The 21,677-nt window shown below is 42.9% G+C and overlaps 1 protein-coding gene across 1 annotated transcript in view; it reads right to left on the bottom strand.

Annotated features, from left to right (window-relative positions):
- The window catches only part of LOC122539512 (uncharacterized), a 230,757-nt gene that overhangs the window by 150,873 nt on the left and 58,207 nt on the right, over positions 1 to 21,677 (bottom strand). Inside the window, exons 7-8 of the mRNA XM_087994168.1 lie at positions 18,352 to 18,493; positions 7,651 to 7,788 (exon numbers count right to left, since the gene is read on the bottom strand). Of these exons, the coding sequence (XP_087850294.1) occupies positions 7,651 to 7,788; positions 18,352 to 18,493 (280 nt within the window). The remainder of the gene's footprint in view (positions 1 to 7,650; positions 7,789 to 18,351; positions 18,494 to 21,677) is intronic.

Genomic DNA, 21,677 nt, shown 5'->3' with positions numbered 1-21,677 from the left:
TGGGCTTGTATACCCTTGAGTTTAGAAGGCTGAGAGGGGATCTGATTGAGACGTATATGATTATTAAAGGATTGGACACTCTGGAGGCAGGAAGCATGTTTCCGCTGATGGGTGAGTCCCAACCAGAGGATACAGTTTAAAAATAAGGGGTAGAACACTTAGAACAGAGTTGAGGAGAAACTTCTTCACCCAGAGAGTGGTGGGTGTATGGAATGCTCTGTCCCAGAAGGCTGTTGAGGCCAAGTCTCTGGATACTTTCAAGAAAGAGTTGGATAGAGCTCTTAAGGATAGTGGAATCAAGGATCATGGGGATAAGGCAGGAAAAGGATACTGATTGAGGATGATCAGCCATGATCATAATGAATGGTGGTGCTGGCTCGAAGGGCAGAATGGCCTACTCCTGCACCTATTGTCTCTTGAAATGTTGGGCCACGGGGCAGTGGGGTTGATTGCTGCAGATGTCCCGGAGATGTTCCCTGAAGCACTCTGTGAGGAGGCGTCCAGTCTCCCCAATGTAGAGGAGATCGCATCGGTAGCAACGGATACAATAAATGACATTGGTGGAAGTGCAGGTGAAACTTTGATGGAGGTGGAAGGCTCCTTTGGGGCCTTAGATGGTGGTGAGGGAGGAGGTGTGGGCGCAGGTTTTGCAATTCCTGCAGTGGCAGGGGAGGGTGCCAGGATGGGAGGGTGGTTTGTTGGGGGGGCGTGGATCTGACCAGGTAGTCACAGAGGGAACGGTCTTTGCAGAAGGCGGAAGGGGTGGGGAGGGAAATATATCCCTGGTGGTGGGGTCTGTTTGGAGGTGGCGGAAATGTTGGTGGATGGTGCAGTTAATGTGAAGGTTGGTAGGGTAGAAAGCGAGATCCGGGGGTGTTCTGTCCTTGTTACGGTTGGAGGAGTGCGGTTTGAGTGCAAAGGTGCGGGATGTGGATGAATTGTTTTGGAGGGCATCTTCAACCATGTTGGAAGGGAAATTGCGATCTCTAAAGAAGGAGGCCATTTGATGTGTTCTGTGATGGAACTGGTCCTCCTGGGAGCAGATACGGCGAAGACGGAGAAATTGGGAACACAGGATGGCATTTTTTGCAGGAGGTAGGGTGGGAAGAGGTGTAATCCAGGTAGCTGTGGGAGTCGGTGGGTTTGTAAAAAATTGTCAGTGTCAAGTCGGTCATCATTAATGGAGATGGAGAGGTCCAGGAAGGGGAGGGAGGTGTCAGAGATGGTCCAGGTAAATTTAAGGTCAGGGTGGAATGTGTTGGTGAAGTTGATGAATTGCTCAATCTCCTCGCGGGAGCACGAGGTGGCGCCAATGCAGTCATCAATGTAGCGGAGGAAGAGGTGGGGAGTGGTGCCGGTGTAATTACAGAAGATCGACTGTTACACGTAGCCAACAAAGAGACAGGCATAGCTGGGGCTCATATGGGTGCCCATGGCTACCTCTTTGGTCTGGAGGAAGTGGGAGGATTTGAAGGAGAAATTGTTAAGGGTGAGGACCAGTTCAGCCAAACGAATGAGAGTGTCGGTGGAAGGGTACTGTTGAGGATGTTGGGAGAGGAAGAAACAGAGGGCTTGGAGGCCCTGGTCATGGCGGATGGAGGTGTAGAGGGATTGGATGTCCATAGTGAAGATGGGAGGTTGAGGGCTGGGGAAACGGAAGTCTTGGAGGAGGTGGAGGGCATGGGTGGTATCTCGAACGTATGTGGGAGTTCCTGGACTAGGGGGGTAGGACAATATCAAGGTGGAGATGAGTTCGGTGGGACAGGAGCAGGCTGAGACAATGGATCGGCCAGGGTGGTCAGGCTTGTGGATCTTGGGAAGGAGGCAGAACCGGGCAGTGTGGGGTTCCCGGACTACGAGGTTGGAAGCTGGGGGTGGGAGATCTCCTGAGGTGATGAGGTTCTGTATGGTCTGGGAGATGATGGTTTGGTGATGGGGGGGTGGGGTCATGGCTGAGGGGGCAGTAGGAAGAGGTATCTTCAAGTTGGCATCTGGCTTCAGTGGTGTAGAGGTCAGTGCGCCAAACTACCACTGCACCCCTTTTATCCGCTGATTTGATGGTGAGGTTGGGATTGGAGCAGAGGCGTTGTGAGGGTGAGAGTTTGGTGTGGGGAAGAGGGGTAGACAGTTTGAGGTGATTAATGTCTCCCTGTATCCCATACTTCCTGAATTTATCAATGTTGAGTATTCCCTACGATTTCCATTAATTCCAGTTTTGCACACAGAAGCAGGAGCTAATGTTCAAGGTGGGGGTGGTTTCTGGTAGCACCATCATCATTCCAAGGCCACATTAAGAGTGATCTGCTTAAATCTCCCTGCAGGGAAACTGACTGCTATGTATGGGAAGATGGACTGATCAGTTCCTACCTGTCAACCTAAAATTATGACCTCTCATTCTAGATTATCCCACAAGAGAAAACATCCCCTCTGGTTCCTTCATCAATCCCCTTTAGCATCTATACACAACGATTAGATATTAGGGAGTATTGGTCTGAGCTGCTCAATGTCTCTTCGTAAGACAAATCCTTTATCGTTGGAATTAAACTCGTGAACCTTCTCTGAACTGCCTCCCATGCAATTTCATCCTTCCTCATGTAAGGGGACCAAAACTGTGTGCAGTACTCCCGATACTCACTAATCTCCCTGATGCCTTGTACAGTGCAGTAACACATCCTGATTTTTTTTTTCCCTCCATTTCTTTCACAATAAATGCTAAAATTCAATATTCCCTCCTTATAAAAAACAGAAGCTATGAGTAGGAGTATGCCATTTGGCTCTTTAAGCCTGCTGTATATGCATGCTAGTCTGAGAAGCATGCAAAAGGACACCTCGATCCCTCTGCACCAAAGCACCAGAATTTCTCTCAAATTTGATATATTTTGCCTTTTTACTTTTCCAACCAAAATAGACAACCTCAACTTCTCCACGTTAAACTCCATTCACCTAACCTATCTATATTCTTTCGCAAATCAATTATCCTGATTATCTGCTTTCTGTTGGTTAGCCAGTTCTCTTTCCAAACTAACAAATGACTCCAACCCTGTGTGAACTTAGTTGGTGTATTAACCTTTTGTGCAGCATCTAATCAGTTGCCTTCTAGAAGTCCAGACATACAACATCCAGAGACCCCCAGTATCCACTTTGCTTGTTACATCTTTGAAGAACTCTAGCAAATTAGTGAAACATGATTTACTTTTCATAAAATATTGAATCTGACGGATTGCATTTGGACTTTCAAATGCCCTGTCATTACTTCCTTACTAATGATTCTGACAATTTCTCAAAGACACATGTTAAACTAACTGGCCTGTAGTTTCTGACTTTCTGTCTCGCTTCATTTCTGAATAAGAGTCTTACATAATTATTTTTCCAATCTACTGGAACCTTTCCAGCATCCAGGGCATTTTAGAGTATTTTCACCAATGTATCCACTATTATACTATGTTTGCTGCTACTTCCTGTTCCTGAATAGCAAAGGCTTCCACTCCATGAATATGCAGATTACTTGTAATCTAAACAGATAACCTTCAGCATCTTTAAACTCACTTCAACACATACAGAAATGACTGATTGGCCAAAAAAGGCTATCATCTCAAAACTTGGCTCATGACATGTCTCAGAAAGTCAGAGACCAATGCTGAGGAGAGGTGCAACACTGCACATGTTTCCAAAGGGCCATTGTGGGGCAGACTTCCTGAAGATGAGATTCAGATGCTTGGACTGGCCAGGTAGTGCAATGCAGTACAGCCCAAACAGGGTGTCCCACATCATAGTTGTTTGTAACACCCTTCACAAGCTGATCTGGCAAAGGAGGATGTCTTGGCACAGGACGGGATGGAGGAGCAGCAACTCTTCTTAAGGGAAAAGCTGAAGCTAAAGATACTGAAATGACACAGGAGCATCCTAACGGATGTCAAGATGACAAGGTTATGATCTGACAGGACAAAGAGGCATACAACTAGCTCATGGCAACCTGCCTCCAGGGACTGAGCTAAGTTGACATGTTTGTTGTACTGTTCTTTTTGTTACTCATCATCCTGCTCTATTCAACATTCAACCTGATGAGCCTGCTCCACTTTCTGTACATCATTGTCATTAGAGTCTGCTAGAAGATTGAGCTTCCAAAATCCCCTGACATAGAGAATTTCAAAGATGCATCAACCTGTGAGTGAAGAAATTCCTCCTTATTGCATTCCTAATTGGACAATCTATTAACTTGAAATTATATCCCTTAGTTTTAGACTGACCAGCCTGGAACCTTCTCTACATCTACCTCATTGATTCTTATAAGAATTTTCTGAGTTTTGATGAAATTTCATCTCATGCTTCAAAGCTCTAGAGAATACAGACCCAGTTTACTGAGTCTCTTTGATAAAACAGTCCTGCCATCTAAGAGTTAATTTAGTGAATCTTCTTTGCACCGCCCTGTTTACCAAGTATATCTCTTTACGTATAAATGGATCAAAATTATGCATAATACACTAGAGGAAGTCTTACCAAGGCTCTGTACAACAATAACATAGAACAGTATCGGAAGGTATTTAATTGGGGGAGGGGAAATTATACTGTTATTAGACAGGAGCTGTGGAGTATAAATTGGGACCAATTGTTCTACAGGAAGTGCACAACAGAAATGTGGAGGCTGCTTAAGGAGCATTTGTTGTGAGTGTTGGATAACTTTGTCCCACTGAGAGAGGCAAAGAATGGTAAGATGAAGGAGCCATGGATGACGAGAGAAGAGGAGCTTCTCGTCAAGAGGAAGAAGGAAGCTTACTTAAGGTTGAGGAAGCAAGGATCTGGCACTGCTTTACAGGATTACAGGGTCGCCAGAAAATAACTCAAAAATGGACTGAGAAGAGCTAGGAGGTGGCATGAGGAAGCTTTGGTGAGTAGGACTGGGGAAAATCCAAAGGTACTCTACACTTATGTGAGGAATAGGAGAATGATCAGAGAGAAGGTAGGGCTGATCAGGGATAGTGGAGGGAACTTGCTTGGAGTCTGAAGAAGTAAGGGAGGCCCTGAATGAGGCCCTGAATGAGTGTTTTGCTTCAGTATTCACAAGAGAAAGGGACCTTGTTGATAGTGAGAACACCATGGACCAGGTCAATAGGCTTGAATAGATTGATATTAAGAAAGCGGATGTGCTGGAAATTCTGGTAAGTATCAAGATAAATATGTCCCCAGGGCTGGACCAGATATATCCAAAGCTACTACAGGAAGCGAGGAATGAGATTGCTATGCCTCTTTGCATCCTCACTCTGCACAGAAGTAGTAGTGGATGATTGGAGGGAGCTAAATGTTGCTCTTCTGTTCAAGAAAGGGAACAGAGTAATCCCTGAGAATTACTGACCAGTCAGTCTTACGTCTGTGGTAAGCAAGGTACTGAAAGGATTCTGAGAGATAGAATTTATGACAATTTGGAAAAAAATAGTTTGATTAAAGATAGTCAGAATGGCTTTGTGAGGGGCAGGTCATGCCGCACAAGCCTTACTGAGGTCTTTGAGGATGTGATGAGAAAAGTTGACAAAGGTCAAGGATGTGGTGTACATAGATTTCAGTAAGGCATTTGATGAGGTTTTCCAAAGTAGGTCTATTCAGAAAGTTAGGAGGTATGGGATACAGGGAAATCTGGCAGTCTCGATACAGAATTGGCTGACTGAAAGAAGACAGCGAGTGGTAGTAGATGGAAAGTATTCTGCCTGGAGGTCGGTGATCAGTGGTGTCCTGCAGAGATATGGTCTTGGGCCTTTGCTCTTATTAGTTTTTATAAATGACTTGGATGAAAAAGTGGAAGGGTGGGTTAGTAAGTTTGCTGATGATGCAAAGTTCAGTGGTGTTGAAGGTAGTGTCGAGGGCTGTTGCAGGCTACAACATGACATAGACAGGATGCAGAGCTGGGCTGAAAAGTGGCAGTTGGAGTTCAATCCAGATAAATGCAAAGTCATTCACTTTGGAAGGTCGAATTTGAATGCTGAATATGGGATTAATGGCAGGATTATGGCAGTGTGGAAGAATTGTGTGATCCATGGATATAGATCCCTCAAAGTTGCCACCCAAGTTGATAGGGTTGTTAAGAAGGCATATGGTGTTTTGACTTTAATTAGCAGGGGGATTGAGTTTAAGAGCTGTGAGGTTTTGCTGCAGCTCTATAAAACCCTGCTTAGACAACACTTGGAATATTGTGCCCAGTTCTGGTTGCTTCATTATTGGAAGGATATAGAGGCAGCACAGTGGCTAGCACTGCTGCCTCACAGCGCCAGGGACCCGGGTTCGATTCCCACCTTGGGTGACTGTCTGTGGAGGCTGCACATTCTTCCCATGTCTACGTGGGTTTGCTCTGGTTTCCTCCCACAATCCAAAGATGTACAGGTTAGGTGAATTGGCCATGCTAAATTGCCCATAGTGTTAGGTACATTAGTCAGGGGTAAATGGGTCTGGGTGGCTACTCTTTGAAGGGTCAGTGTAGACTTGTTGGGCCGAAGGGTCTGTTTCCACACTGTAGGGAATCTAATCTAATCATGCATTAGAGAGGGTGCAGAGGAGATTTACCAGGATGCCTGGATTGGAGGGTTTGTCTTATGAAGAGAGAGTGAGTGAGCTAGGGCTTTTGTCATTGGAGAGAAGAAGGAAGAGAGGTGACTTGATAGAGGTGTACAAGGTATGGGAAATGCAGGGTTACAGGGACTGGGTAGAGAGGTGGGGGTGCGTCTGGTGGGATGCTCTTTGGAGGGTTAGTGTGGACTCGATGGACCAAATGGCCTGCTTCCACATTGCAGGATCCTATTCAATAAAGTTATTCTGTTTATTCACAAAACTGTGAAGTGACATACTTTCAAAAAAGGAACAAGACAAGAAGCACTCAATGAATGGCAAGAAGGAACAAACGGGTCTTGGTATGCTTGTCCATAGAGGCCTGAAGATGGCAGAACAGGTTAATGAGGTCAGTCAGAAAGCATGAGGCACTTGCCTTTATCAGTCGTGGCATAGATTAAAAGATCATGGAGGTCATGATGGAGCTGTACAGGATTTTGGTCAGGCCACAGCTGGAGTGGTGTGCGCAGTTCTAGTCCTCACACTACAGGAAGAAGGTGATTGCACTGGAGGGAGCGCAGAGGGGACTCACCAAGATGTTGTTTGGGATGGAGGCTGGATAAGCTCGGGTTGCTTTCTGTGAAGCAGAAAAGGCTGAGAGTTGACCTCATAAAGGGGTATAGGTACGTAAGGTGCATGGACAAGGTGAATAAAAAACAGCTGTTCCCTCTAGTCAAAAGTTATTTTTTAAAAAAGGGGCCATAATTTTAAAGTAAAAGGCTGGAGGTTTGAGAAAATCCTGTTTCACGCAGAGGGTGGTGAGGGTTGGATTGCACTGCCTGGCAGGATAGTTGAGGAGGAAAATCTCACAACCTTCAAAAAGTATTTGGATGTGTAATTGAAATGTCATAACTTTCAAGGCTTTGTGGGGAAGTGGGACTAGGTATTAATGTCTTTTTGGCAGTATTGACTGGATGGGATAAAGAGCCTCTTCTGTACTGTGTAGTTCAATGAAACTATGCTGGTGAATCTAATGCATATCACTATAGTTTTCTGTTTTAATTTCAGAGTTACGTGACACAGATTTGCTTTCTTTTCATGTGGATACATTCTGCTTACCTTATCCACATTATCCAGTATTAGAGAATCACCTCCAACTGTAATGTTAATAAGCTTTCTGCAGATGGATCCTCCAAAACGATTGCACACATTTTTCACTCCAACTCTGAAGGGTATTTTAGTGGCATGTGGCAGTGACTAACAAAGCAGAATAAAAACAAAAGGCAAATACAATTAAAAAGCAATTAAAAAGACCTTGTCAAAAGCAAATCTTCATACCAAAAGAAGGCAGCAACAGTCAGCAATATCAATGCCAGCAACAACTGACATCTCTTCAGTTGCATGCCACTCCAAAAAGGGAGGGGCACGTAGGTGAACACAGAAGGCATGGGTGAAATGCACCTGAACAGAACTCAATGTCCTTGCAGTGGTTTGCTTGCTAGGAAGGGGTTTCAAATAAATTGCTAATACGCTGGGAAGCAGAATATAACATTGTAGAGGAAAAATAGGTGCACAAATAATAGGGAGAAATAGATAACAAGAGAGGTTCCACAGTGCATGTAAGGATGTGGTAAATAAGGTTAGTAAGCTGGAGCCATAGGTAGCAATATGGCAATATCATATTCATGTGATAATGCAACCTGGCTCTCAGAAAGAACAGGATTGTGCACAAAGTATTCCAGGGTACAAAGTGTCCAGGAAAGTTAGGAAGGAAAAAAAATGGGATGATAATGTTAATGAAGAATAACAAGATAGAGTTTATTGCCTCCTGACAAGGAGTTTACGGGTACAGAGAGTCAGGTATGCTACCTATGTCTTGAGATTTTTTTTAGCACATAATAATGATCAGTTAACGATAATCATGGACCTCATCCTATGCTGTTGGCATTTAACCAGCATTTAACCTAGCAGCATTCCCAATGTAGGCTGGTGATGGGTGGAACAAGCTCATGGGAGGCCCACTCCCCAGCCAGGTCTTTTCCCCATACCAGTGATCCCTCCTCCTGGTCTGCCAAGAAGTAATCCTAAAAGAATGAAAATAATTAATTGTGGGAGTTCAATTTCAATCAGAAGAGAACATTTCTGGCTGAGACAAACTGGAAATAAAGATTGACAGACAAAACTGGAATTGAACAATGGGCTTTGTTTAAGTGAAGACAGTTCTTCAAAAGGGGAAAGTGTAGGACCAATAAACAGACAAAGGAGAAACAGAAAAAGAGTGCCTGTGATATATCTACAATACATGTGACAATACAAGTGAGAATCACCTTCTAAACAGGATGCTTACAGGGACCGTGAAGAGAGAGATAGGATGTAAAACAGCATCCGAAGGGACATAGTCATGACATTGTTGGACCAATACTCAAGAAACATGTAACAAAGGCTTTCTGAAATGGTTAATCAAGTTCAGTCAGCTGTATTAAACAGCTACAGAAAATCAATAAAGAAAAAAATGACATAGGTAGTATCCCTGCCTCTGAACCATGAGGCCTGGCTTCAAGTCCCGTCTACTCCCGGAGTGTATAATGACACTTCTGAATAGACTGATTAGAAAAAAAAAATTGAAAATGGCAGACCACCAGACATTGAGCCATGTGCTATAATTAACAAAGGATCCATCAACATCCTCCTTACTAATATCTGGGGCTCTGTGCTAAATTAGTCCATCAGACCAATCAGTAAACAGCCAAAAATAGGGATAAACATCGAAGTATACCTTGGAGGTAAGTGCCAGTTAACATTATCACCAACCCTATGTACTTTTCAACCTATAGGACAGACCAAGCAGAGATGGCAGCATAGTGGCGTACAGTCAGAAGGAAGTTGCCATGGAAGTCCTCTCCATGATGTCTCATGGCAACAAATCAAACACAGGCAAGGAAGCCTCCATCTGGTTACTTATACACCATATTCCCCTCAGCAACTGAATCAGTTCTTCATCATGTTAAAGCAACTGGAGAAAGCATTGAGGATGGAAAGAGCACAAAATGTACTCTAGTGGGAAACTTTAATGCCCATCACCTAGAATAGTTTGGTGGCACTACCACTGACTGAATTCGCTGAGTCTTGAAGGACACATTACCTGGCATCTGATGCAGCAGGCCTGTCAGAATGAAAAAGAGAGAAAAACCTACCAATATTTTGCAGACACTTTTGTCCAGATCAATGTTGGCTGAGGTGCACATTGTACGGTCTTTGAGAAGGAAGAAGGATCCTGTTCTGAAGGAGAGTCACTGGACCCAAAATGTTAACTCTGCTTTCTCTCCACACATGCTGCCAGATCTGCTGACCTTTTTCCAGTAATTTCTAATTTTGTTTCTGATTTCCAGCATCTGCAGTTCTTTGGGTATTTGAAAAATTTGGGACTCTTTTCCTTGGAGAGAAGAAGTCTGAGAGGATATTTGTTTGATGTTTACAAAATCATGAGCTGGCTGGATAGAGTAGATAAAGAAGAGCAGTTCCTGTTCATAAAAGAGAAAAGAATAAGAGGGGCATAGCTAGTCCCTTGAAGGTGGAGTCACGGGTAGATAGCGTAGTGAAGGCAGCATTTGGTACGCTTGCCTTCATTGATCAATGTATTGAGTATAGGAGTTGGGATGTCATGATGCAGTTGTACAGGATATTGGTTAGGCCACTTGTGGAATACTGCATTCAGTTCTGGTCTCCTTGCCACATGAAGGATGTCGTTAAACTTGCAAGGGTTCAGAAAAGATATACCAGGATGTTGCCGGGTTTGGAGGGTTTGAACTATAGGGAGAGGCTGAATAGACTGGGACTGTTTTCCCTGGAGTGTCAGAGGCTGAGGGGTGACGTGATAGAAGTTTATAAAATGATGAGTTGCATGGATAGGGTGAATAACCAGGCCTTTTTCCCAGGCTAGGGGAGTCTAAAATTAGACAAGAGGGGAAAGATTTAGAAGGGACCTGAGGGACAACTTTTTCACACAGAGGGTAGTCCGTGCATGGAATGAACTTCCAAAGGATGTGATGGAGGCTGGTATAATTACAACATTTAAAAGGTATCTGGATGGGTCCATAAATAGGAAGAGTTTAGAAGGATTATAAGACCACAAGACATAGGAGCAGAAATTAGGTCATTCAGCCCATTGAGACTACTCTGTTGTTGGATCATGGCTGATAGGCTTCTCAACCTCATTCTCCCGCCTTCTCCCCTTTGATCCCCTTGGAAATCAAGAACGTATCTATTTCTGTTTTAATTGTACTCAATGACCAGGTTTCCACAGCCTTCTGTGGCAATGAATTCCACAGATTCACCACTCTCTGGCTGAAGATGTTTCTCCTTATCTCCAAGGGCACAGCCTTTGAGTTAGGGAAGACCCTTTAGAACAGAGATGAGGAAACTCGTCAGCCAGAGAGTGGTGAAGCTATGGAACTCATTGCCACTGAAGGATGTAGAGGCACGTCATTAAGTATAGATAAGACTGGGAGAGATAGGTTCTTGATTGTCAAGGGAATCATAGGTTATGGAGAGCAAGTGGGAGAATGGGGTTGAGAAACTTATCAGCCATGATTGAATAGCGGAGCAGACCTGATGGGCCGAATGGCCTAAATTCTGTTCCTATGTTTTGTGATCTTATAGATTCTATTTAAAGTGATGTGAAGGGGGATCCAAGATGGCAGCGATCCAGGAAGATCGCATTGAAGAGCTCCGCACTGCAGTGCACGTGGGACAACTTTTAACCTGCCCTAACCGGACCACTATGATATTCTGGTACTCTGGAAAGGTTGTGGAGTCCCAGGAAACTGTTAAAAATCAACTTACCTCAGTTTTTGCCGTCCAGGGGTGCCGAAGAAGGGAGGAGTATCCGATGCCGGGCCTCTGGCCCAGCCTGTAGGATCCTTGGATTTGATTTCTTACTAGGCCCTAGCAAAGGAGGTCACGAACTCTTGTGAGATGTTGGGTAAGCAGATAGAGGAGAAGCTGACCCCGATCTCTATCATACTACAGAAGCATGAACAGCAGATGGGAGTTCTGGAGGAAAGGACGGATGAGGTAGAACACAAAGTTGTAGTGGTGGAAGCTGATACCGGTTCCTCCAAGAGTAGGATCCAAGCCCTGGAGAAGCAGGTCTGTAATTTGTGTGACCAAGTTGATGACCTCGAGAACAGGGACAGGAGAAAAAATATTTGGATCGTTGGTCTGCCAGAAGGTAAGTGGCTGGCGGAATTTATTGAGGACTGGTTGCCGAAATTCCTTAACTTGGAGGCTAGAAAGACAGGCTTGAAGATCAAGAGCGCTCACCGGGTCACGGTGCAGAGGTCAGGTCTGGATCAACATCCTAATCCCATCTTGGTGAGGTTTCATCATTATAGAGATAAGGAGAGAATTGTGGAAGCTTCCAGAATCCAGAGAAGGATCTGAAGGCCCTAGTTTATGAGGGCTCTAAGATCATATTCTTCCAAGACTTCTCACTCTCTGGCTAAAGAATTCTCTCATCTTCTTTCCTAACACGAAGGCTGTGCCCTTCGAGATAAGGAGAACTTTCTTTAGTCAGAGAGTGGTGAATCTGTGAAACTCATTGCCACAGAAAAGAAAATCCTATGATGGCGTCAAGAGAAGACTGAGGGAGCTTGGGATCCAGTTCTCTCTGAGGTGTCCGGTGGTGCTTCAGATCACCATAGGTGGATTTGTATATCTCTTTGACTTGTTGGAAAAGGCAAGAGACTTTGTGGACAAATTAACTTAATCTGAACAATTTAGTATATATAAATAGTAGTGTTGTTTGGGTATGTCTGTGTTTTCTCTTTTTTAAAAAAGGAGGAAGTCCAGTTGGGGCTTTCTTTTCCTATCTTTTTTATTGGTAATAATCTGGTCCACACTCTGCTTGGCGGCGGTTGAGTTGGGTATTTTCAATTTCTAAATTAAGTTATACCAAAGGATGGGTGGGGTACCTACCTTTCTCTTTCAATTTTTTTTTTATTCATATTGCTATTCCATGATGTATTTTCTTTCTTTTCTGCTTATGTTTGTGGTGTGGCTCTAGCTAGGAGGAGGGAAAATGTTTGGGATGGCTAGGTGCCTACTTACATGGCAATTTATGCCCGGTTCAGGTATTTAAATGCCCAGGCTGCAGTATTGGCAGTGGGATGGGAAATTGGGTTTTGGGATGTGTAGTTGCTCCCTTTGGGCAGGGGTGAGTTCCCCTATTCAGCTTTGTTGGCTTTTTATATGATAGTTTATCTTTTGGAGTTTGTTGTATATAGTCTTTGATAGCTTTGTAGGTTTGTTAATTGCAGTGGTTTTAGTCTATGTAGTTTTACGTTCGATGGATCTTGCGACACAAAGGCTTGACGATTTGTGGTTCAAGTTCCTCCTCTCTGGAATCTAAATGTTACTGCAGAAGGTTATGGCTAATGACTTGATTAAATGATGCATCTGGAACATCAAGGTGAGTCACTTACCAATTAAGAGGACGAAGGTACTTTCGAGTCTTAGAAAGGAAAAGTTGGATATTGCTTTGGAGCCACACTTGGATGATAGAGAACATTTGAAACTACAGCAGAATGACTTTGATCGGGTTAATTTTTCATCTTTTAAAACCAGGAGTAGGAGAGTGGCTATATTGGCTAGGAGGAAGCTCCCATTTAAGTTATTACAGTGTGTTAAAGACATGCACGGGAGGTTTGTCATTCTCAAAGCCCTGATAAAGGGGAAGAATATGGTGTTTCAAATGTTTATTGCCCTTCAGCCCATCTCCTCAAATTTCTGGTAGATGCATTCTCTAAACTGATCAGTCTCAAGTTGCAGCATATCATTGTAGGGGGAGATTTTGTCTCATGGATCCCATAGTAGACAGGTAGCCCAAATGCCCCCAGATCCCTCTGTACAAACTAAACAATTAGTGGATCTGTGTGTGGAGTTAGGGTTGGTGGACATCTGGAGGCATCTCCATCCTACAGGCAGGGATTTTATGTTTTTTCTGTATCCACACAGATGTCACACCAGGATTGATTTTTTTCTGACTCCTGCGGCAACCCTGGAATGGGTGGCATCTTGTACGATTGGTAATATTACCATCTCTGATCACGCCCCAGTGTACCTGTTGGTTAAGATTAAGGACGCTATAGTAGGCCCAAGGCACTGGTGAATGGATCCCTTTATCCTCAAGGATAATAAGTTTGTGGAGTACTTCTCTCGGGAATTTTGGGCATTCCTAGACACTAACACAGGCTCGGTTAGTAGCCCATCCATCCTTTGGGAAACTGCCAAAGTCTATGCCGGGGATTAGTTAATTCTTACTCTGCCAGTAGGAAGCGGCAGAAGGGTGAGCAGCAACGTCTCCTTGAAGCACAGTTGAAGGCAGCCGAGAAGGCTTACTTTGACAGGCCCTCATTTGTCAAGCTACAGAGGAATACCCTGCTGCGGTCTGCAATGAAATCCATGCTTACGCAGACAGCAAAGAAAGAACTTACTTTCAGAAAGCAAATGTAATATGAGCATGGTGACAAGCCAGGCAAGTACCTAGCATATCTCGCCAGGAAAAGGAGCACCCCTCAAGCCATTATGTTGATCAGGGAAGGGTCTGGGAACCTAACATGCAATTCCAAAAAGATTAAAGTGACATTCCAGAAATTTTACTCTAAGTTACTGATGGTTGTGAAGTGGGGCGGGCCAAAATGGAGTCCTTTTTCAAGGATCTGGAGCTCCCGAGCGTGACCCCCGAACAAGAGTCTTTTCTCAATGCCCCTTTTTCAGAGCAAGAGGTGCAGGAGGCTGTGAAGCAGCTTCAGAGTGGAAAGGTGCCAGGTCCTGATGGACTTCCCAGCGAATTCTATAAGGAATTTATAAACATATTGTCTGGTCTGATGCTCAACATGTTCAATAACTCAAACAGTCATGATCATCTTCCGCCATCTCTGAGAGAGGCCAATATTTCACTTATTCTTAAAAAAGGAAAGGTGCCAGAGGACTGTGCTTTGTACAGGCCCATTTCACTCTTAAATGTGGACTTCAAAATCCTCTCTAATACTCTTGCACTAAGGTTGGAGACTGTGTTACCATCTCTTGTTAAAGAGGTCCAGACAACATCATAAAGGGCCGCAGACCTTCCAATAATGTTAGGAGGCCGCTTAATGTAATTCAAGCATGTCAACAAAAGTCAATACAGGGATTGGTGATTTCTCTAGATGCAGAGAAGGCATTTGACCGAGTTGAGTGGCTTTTTTATACTCTGGAGCGGTTTGGCTTGGGCGATGCCTTTATAAGATGGGTAAAGGTTCTCTACAGTGACCATCTCACTGCAGTCATGACCAATGGGGTACAATAAAGAAATTTTAACATTTTTAGGGACAGCTGGCAGGGCTGTCCCCTTTCGCCATTGCTTTTTATATTGGTGATTTGACCATTGGCGGAGGACATTTGTAGGGATCTTAATATATCAGTTCCAGAAGTGGGGTCAAAAATACATAAGATTTTGTTGTACACAGCAGTTTCGGTGCCTCGCTTCATACAATGCATTAACTTGTTTGGCACCTTTTCCGGGTACAACATTAATTTTGCAAAATCAGAGGCTATACCTATGGGTGGTCTTACGAAAGTGCTAAGTCTTGAGGGTGAATATCGATTCCTATTTAAGTGGTCACAGAGAGGTTTTGTGTATTTGGGCATATTCATCACTCCAGTTCCTAATTGGTTGTTTGAAGCTAATTTTGTTCAATTATTCGACAAAATCAAACAAGACCTTCAAAGATGGGAGGCGCTTCCAGTCTCATGGTTAGGTCGGATAGTGCTTATTAAGATGAATATTCTTTCCCATTTGTTATACCCTAAACAGATGTTCCCCTTGATTTTCGATAAGCAAAAGTTCAGGAGACTGAATGGCTGGTTCAGCTCTTTTATTTGGCATCGTAAGCGGTCCCTTAATAAATTAGCTAAACAGCAACTGCCTCACAGATTGGAGGGCGTGGACCTTCCGGACATTAAAAATTATCAACTAAGCTCACTTTTATCTTACATGACTGATTGGGCTTGTGGGGACCTTCTTTCAATATGGTTAGATATCAAAACCTCTCGGCAGGGTATCCCCTTACTAGCTTGCTGTTTTTGGACAAAATGAGCACAGTTAGGGAAGATTGTCATAACCTAATAGTTATCAATATTGTTAAAGCATGGAGGGCAATTTGGCAGAGGGGAGGCAATATTGGCAAAACATCTTCTCTTACACCTATAGTGGCTATGCCGGGTTTTCAACCAGAGATGATAGATTCAGGATTCAAATATTGGGCAGCTAGGGGTGTGTCTTGAATCAAAGGGCCTCTTTTGTACTCTGTGATTCTATGATTCTAAGTATATCATATGCCTTCTTAACTACTTTATCTATCGATCCAGAAGGGGCTGGTGTACACGCACACCAAAATCTCTCTGATCCTCAGTTCCTTCCAGGGTGCTACATTTCTAAGGCTATTCTCCTCACTGATATTATCCCTCCAATATTTGTATCACCTGATCAATTCCCTACATGTAATATAAGCCGCAACAACAAGGGCTCCAACACTGACCCATGTGGGACCCACTTGTCACAGACTTCCAATCACAAAAACACCCCTCTATCCTCATCCTCTGTTTCCTGTCACTCTCCTAATTCTGACCTAATTTGTCAAAATTCCTTGGATACCATTGACATTTATACCTTTGCTATAAATTTCCAATCCAGGACATTTTCAAAAGCCTTGCTGAAGTCCAAGTAGATTACATCAAAAGCATTGCCCTCATCTATACACCTGGATATGTCTTCAAAAAATTCAATCTAGTTGGTCAGACATGGCTTCCCCTTAATAAAACTGTACTGACTGTTCTTGATGAATCCCTGTATCTCCAAACACCTCTGATTAATTATGTCCCTCAGAATTGCTTCCAATATTTTCCCCATCACCAAGGGATTAGATTGACCAGCCTGTGGTTTTGTGGTTTATCCCTTGCTCCCTTCTTGAATAATGAAGAAGGGTTACACCTGAAACATCGATTTCTCCAACTCCTGATGCTGCCTGGTTTGCTGTGTTCTTTTAGCTTCCTGTCTGTCTCCCTTTCTTGAATAATGGCTGTTCTCCAATCTGTGGAACCTGTCCTTGGCTAAAGAGGAATTGATACTTTTTGCAAGCACCCCCTCAATTTCCTCCCTTGCCTCACTCAAGAACCTGGGATATGTTTCATCTGGCCCTGGATATTTATCTTACTTTTAAGTCCAATTAGTTGTCTCTTATTGGAGATGATAATTGCCTGACATTTGTGCAGTATGAGTGTTACTAATCACCTTTTAGCCTAGATAATGTCCAGGTTTAATTGCATTTGGATATGGACTACTTCCATATCAGAGGAATTATGAAAGATGTTGAATGTTGTGTAATCACCGGCAAACATCCCCACTTCTGACTAAGGAAAGGTCATTGATGAACCAGCTGAAGATGGTTGGGTCTACAACACCATCCTGAGCAACTTCTCCAGAGATGTTCTGGGGCTGAGATGACTGACCTCAAATAGCCACAACCACCTTCCATTGTGAAAAGTATAACTCCAACCAGTGGAGAGCTTTCCTCCTGATTCCCACTGACTCCAGTTTTGCTGGGGCTCATTGATACTATACCCAGTAAAATAAGGCCTTGATATCAAGGGCTGTCATTGTCATCTCACCTCTAGAATTCAGTATTTTTGTCAATGTTTGAACCAAAGCTATAATGAAATCGGTGAGCCAATTTTTACTGAGCAGGTGCTACTTGATAGCGCTGTTGATGAGATCTTTCATCACCTCACTGATAAATTTAGACTTTAGAACTTAATTTTGGATTGAACTGCATTAGTCAAAATTTTGGCAAATCTCCATCATATAATAGTCTCTCTTCTTCATAGGTTCCTTTAAAATGACCTTATTAATTAGTTCTGAAGAAGGGTCACTGGACCCAAATAGTTAACTCTGCTTTCTCTCCACAAATGTTGCCTGAACTTTTCCAGAAATTTCTGATTTTGTTTCTAATTTCCAGCATCATTAATTAGTTTTTATCATTGCACAACACTGGAAAGAAATTGCACATTCTCTTTTTGGTTCCTCAACAAACTATTATGAAAAGCCATCTTGTATTCATTCCAGGAATATATCCTCAACAGTATTAGCTCTGACTAGTTTTACCCAGTCTATACATAGATCTAAGTTCCCAAGAAGACTGTATTATCCTTGTTACATGCATCTCTAATTTTCTGAGTTATAGCATGACTAAGATGACAATCACATTTTGGCAATCAACAACATGTTTGCTGCGCCTTTGATGTTTTCTAGCTCCACCTAAACAGATCCTACACCATGATCAAACATCCTCTCTCCCTTAATATCTTAATATACTCATCAATTATTTACAACACTTATCATTTATAATTTGATTTTTTGTACACCCTTCCTAAAGATGGAGTAACTTCGTCATTCATTTCCCACTTTTGTTCACCCTGATAGCATACCTTCATAATGGCATGAGATCTTCCTATTTACTTTCGTCTACCTTGTTGCAAATGTAATTATCATTCAGATCAAGAGCCCTTAATTCTGTCTTCTGATCATTTTCACAATCTCTAGCTTTATTTGTTGACACACTCTTTAGTTTGCACTCTTTGTCCCTTTCTGCCACGCTCAGATTATCAATTCACCTCTTACTACTTTGCCCTCTTATCTTATCCTCCCTCTTTATCAAATTTTCCCTCACCTGATCCCTCATTTCCTCTTAAAGGCAACATTATGAACGATTGTAAGGTGCTTACTTCAGTCAGCAGTATTTCACAATTGTTACTTTCATATTCCAACCAAATGTTATCATAAAGAACATATTGTGACTCTCCATAGGCGAAACAAAGCTTTCTGCAGTCCTTTGTGGTGCAATTTATAATCCCCGATTGGCAAGTACTAGAAAATAATGCAAAATAATAATGTAAGAATTAACTACAATAGTAATGATGAAGTGAGCATTTGCTAAACAGATGCTGCCAGGCTTGCTGAATATTTCTAGCCTTTTCTGTTTTTATTCCACATTTCCAGAATCTGTATTTTGAATTTGAGTAATTCTAAATCATTAGGTAAGAAATCTTCTGTTTCATCCCTGAGATTTTTGGAGATTTCAATTTGATTCCTGTAGATCCTTAGGCAATCCAGGAGGATTAGCAACTCCTTTTAATGACAAATTTTAATTTGCACTAAAATTGGGAAAAACCAATCAAACAAAGCAATAAAAGCTCTGAACTTCTGGAATGTATGTAGTTCAGTTTGCTACTCATTTTTTTTGTATTAGCAAAGTCAGCCTGGATTTAATGATGAGTAACATGAGAATAAATAAACAATCTATTGCTGTGTTCCTCTGAGAGACCACAACACTCCCCTCCCCTCAACAGTCACCCAAAATGGTACACTTATTTGAGAGGGGAATAGCCGCTCCTGCCTGCCCAATATCTGGGTGAATCTTTGATGTGATCACACCATCTATACAACTTCCTGTCTCCCGTATGGCCCTCAGTGAGTCCAACGGTAACTCATTTCAATCCCTGCAGTCTGATCTCACAAAAGGATGATACCACTTCACTAACTGTCATTACTATCTCTCTAGTAACTACTGGATTTAAAAAAACATGCCTGCAGTAAGTGTGTCCACCTGCAGCTCCTCTCAGATTGCAGGGATTGGCATTAGTGGCAGTTGGACTCACTGAGGAGCAACCAGGAGGCAGGAAGTTGTACAGATGATGTGATTACATCAAAGTTTCACCCAGATATAGGGGCAGGGACGCAGTGCAGGAATCACCAATGGCTATTCCTCTCTCAAACAAGTATACCACTTTGGATACTGTTGGGGGTGACGGCCTCTCAGGAGAAAGCAATAGCAGCAGCCAGATCAGTCACACCATGATTGGCACTAATGTACAGCAAGGAAGGTCAAAGATGAGACAAGCAGTGGTGATAGGGGACTCTATAGTCAGGGGCACCGATGGGCATTTCTGCGGCTAAGAGCAAGACTTCAGGATGTGAGTTGCCTCTCTGGTGCCACGGTCAAGGATGTTTTGGAGCTGGCACAGGATATTCTGACAGGTGAGGGTCAGCAGGTCCATTTTGATACTAGCAACATAGGTAGGAAGTGAGATGAGGTCCTGCAAAGAGAACTTAGGGAGTTAGGTAGAAAGTTAAAAAGTAGGAACTCTCGGGTTAAAAACTCAGGATTACCCCTGTGTCACAGGAGTGAGGCCAGAAATATGAAGATAATATAGATGAATGTGTGGCTAAAGAGTTAGAGTTGGAAGGAGGGTTTCAAATATCTGGATATTTGGGATCTCTTCCAAGATGGGAGGGACCTGTAGAAGAAAGACAGATCTGAAACTAAACTGGAGGGCTACCAATATCTATGCAGGGGAGTTTGTTTGCCAGTTGGAAGGCAGTAGGTCAGCATGTGGAGTGATTGAGGAGAGGATAAAGGTTAAGGCAAGGAAGTCTAATTGGAAGAACACGCAGGGCCAGGACTGGTGGTCTGAAGTATATTTATTTTAATGCAAGGAATATAACAGGTAAGAAAAATTAACCTCTGAGTTTGGATTAGTAAGTGGAATTATGATGTTGTAGCTGTTACAGAAACCAGCTTGAGTGAAGGTCAGGACTGGTAGTTCAGTGTTCTGGGCTTTACATGTTTCAGACATGACATGGTGGGATGTAAAAGCAGTGGGGGAGTTAGATTACTGATTAAGGAGAATTTCATAGCTGCACTAAGAGACAATATGTTGGAGATCATCTTGATATAACTCAGGAATAAGAAAGGTGCAATCACTACAATGGGGTTATATTGTAGGCCTCCCAATAGCATGTGGAAGATAGTGGAACAGACAACAGCTTCGCTTCACTTGGAGGTCACCATTGATGATGTTACCTAGCCAGGTAATGAAACGTCTGGATATCAAACCTACAGCTCAGCGAGCAAACCTACACCCTAAACCTCAAAATGAGCTACAAACCTTCACAAACCTTGCAAAAAAGTGGAACCGATGTGTCGGTAAATCCTGGAAAGATGTAGAAACAACAGGGCTTTTGAAGTGGATGATTTTAACTTTCACAGCATTGACTTGGATGAAATTCCAGGGACTTAAATGGGGCAGAATTTGTGATGTGCATCCAGGAAAGGTCTCACAAAACAACACGTAAACAGTCCAACTACGGAAAGGGTTGTACTGGAGCTTATACTGGGGAATGAGCCTGGCCAGGTGATCAAAGTTACGGTTTGGGGGCGGGAGGAGGTTGCATTTTGGGAACACATATCATAATTCCATAAGTTTTACGATTCTTAAGAATAAAGATAAGACTGATCCTTCAGTAAAAGTGCTAAATTGGAGGAAGCCTAACTACAATTGCATTTGGCAGGAACTGGGGAAATTAGATTCAGAACAACTGACATCTAACATACGGGAGCTTTTAAAGACCAGTTGATCAGATTCAGGACCAACATGTTCCTGTGAGGATGAAAGATAGGGATGGCAAGATTAGAGAATCCTGGATGCCATTTTTAAAATTCATTCATGGGATGTGGGTGTCCCTGGCAGGGTAGCAATTATTGCCCACCAGTTGCCCAGAGGATGATTAAGAGTCAACCACAGTGTCTGGAGTCACATGTAGGCCAAACGGGTAAGACAGTGATTTCTTTCCCTGAAGGACATTAGTAAACAAGAGTTTTTCTTGACAATCGGCAATGGTTTCATTTATTATTATTGAATTCAAATTCCACCATCTGCCATGGCAGGATTCAAACCTAGGTTCCCAGAACATTATCTGAGTCTCAAGATTAATAGTCTAATAATAATACAACTAGGGCATCATCTATTGAAAATTTAGTAAGCACATATTAGGTTTTGGAAATTGAACCCTTAGGACCCTTGGTATACAGAAGGATCTTGGGCTGCAAGTCTATACTTCCCTAAAACTAACAAGACACATGGATAAGATGGTAAAGAAGCATACTTGCCTTCATCAGTCAGGGCACTGAGTAGAAAAATTGGCAAGTCATGTTACAGCTGTATAAAGCTGGAAATGTGTTGCTGGAAAAGCGCAGCAGGTCAGGCAGCAT

Source organism: Chiloscyllium plagiosum, unplaced genomic scaffold (assembly GCF_037043375.1).
Source record: "Chiloscyllium plagiosum isolate Xiang-an unplaced genomic scaffold, Cpla_swu_hap1 HiC_scaffold_2, whole genome shotgun sequence".
NCBI classification, from domain to species: domain Eukaryota; kingdom Metazoa; phylum Chordata; class Chondrichthyes; order Orectolobiformes; family Hemiscylliidae; genus Chiloscyllium; species Chiloscyllium plagiosum.
This window is presented reverse-complemented; position numbering and strand designations above follow the sequence as displayed.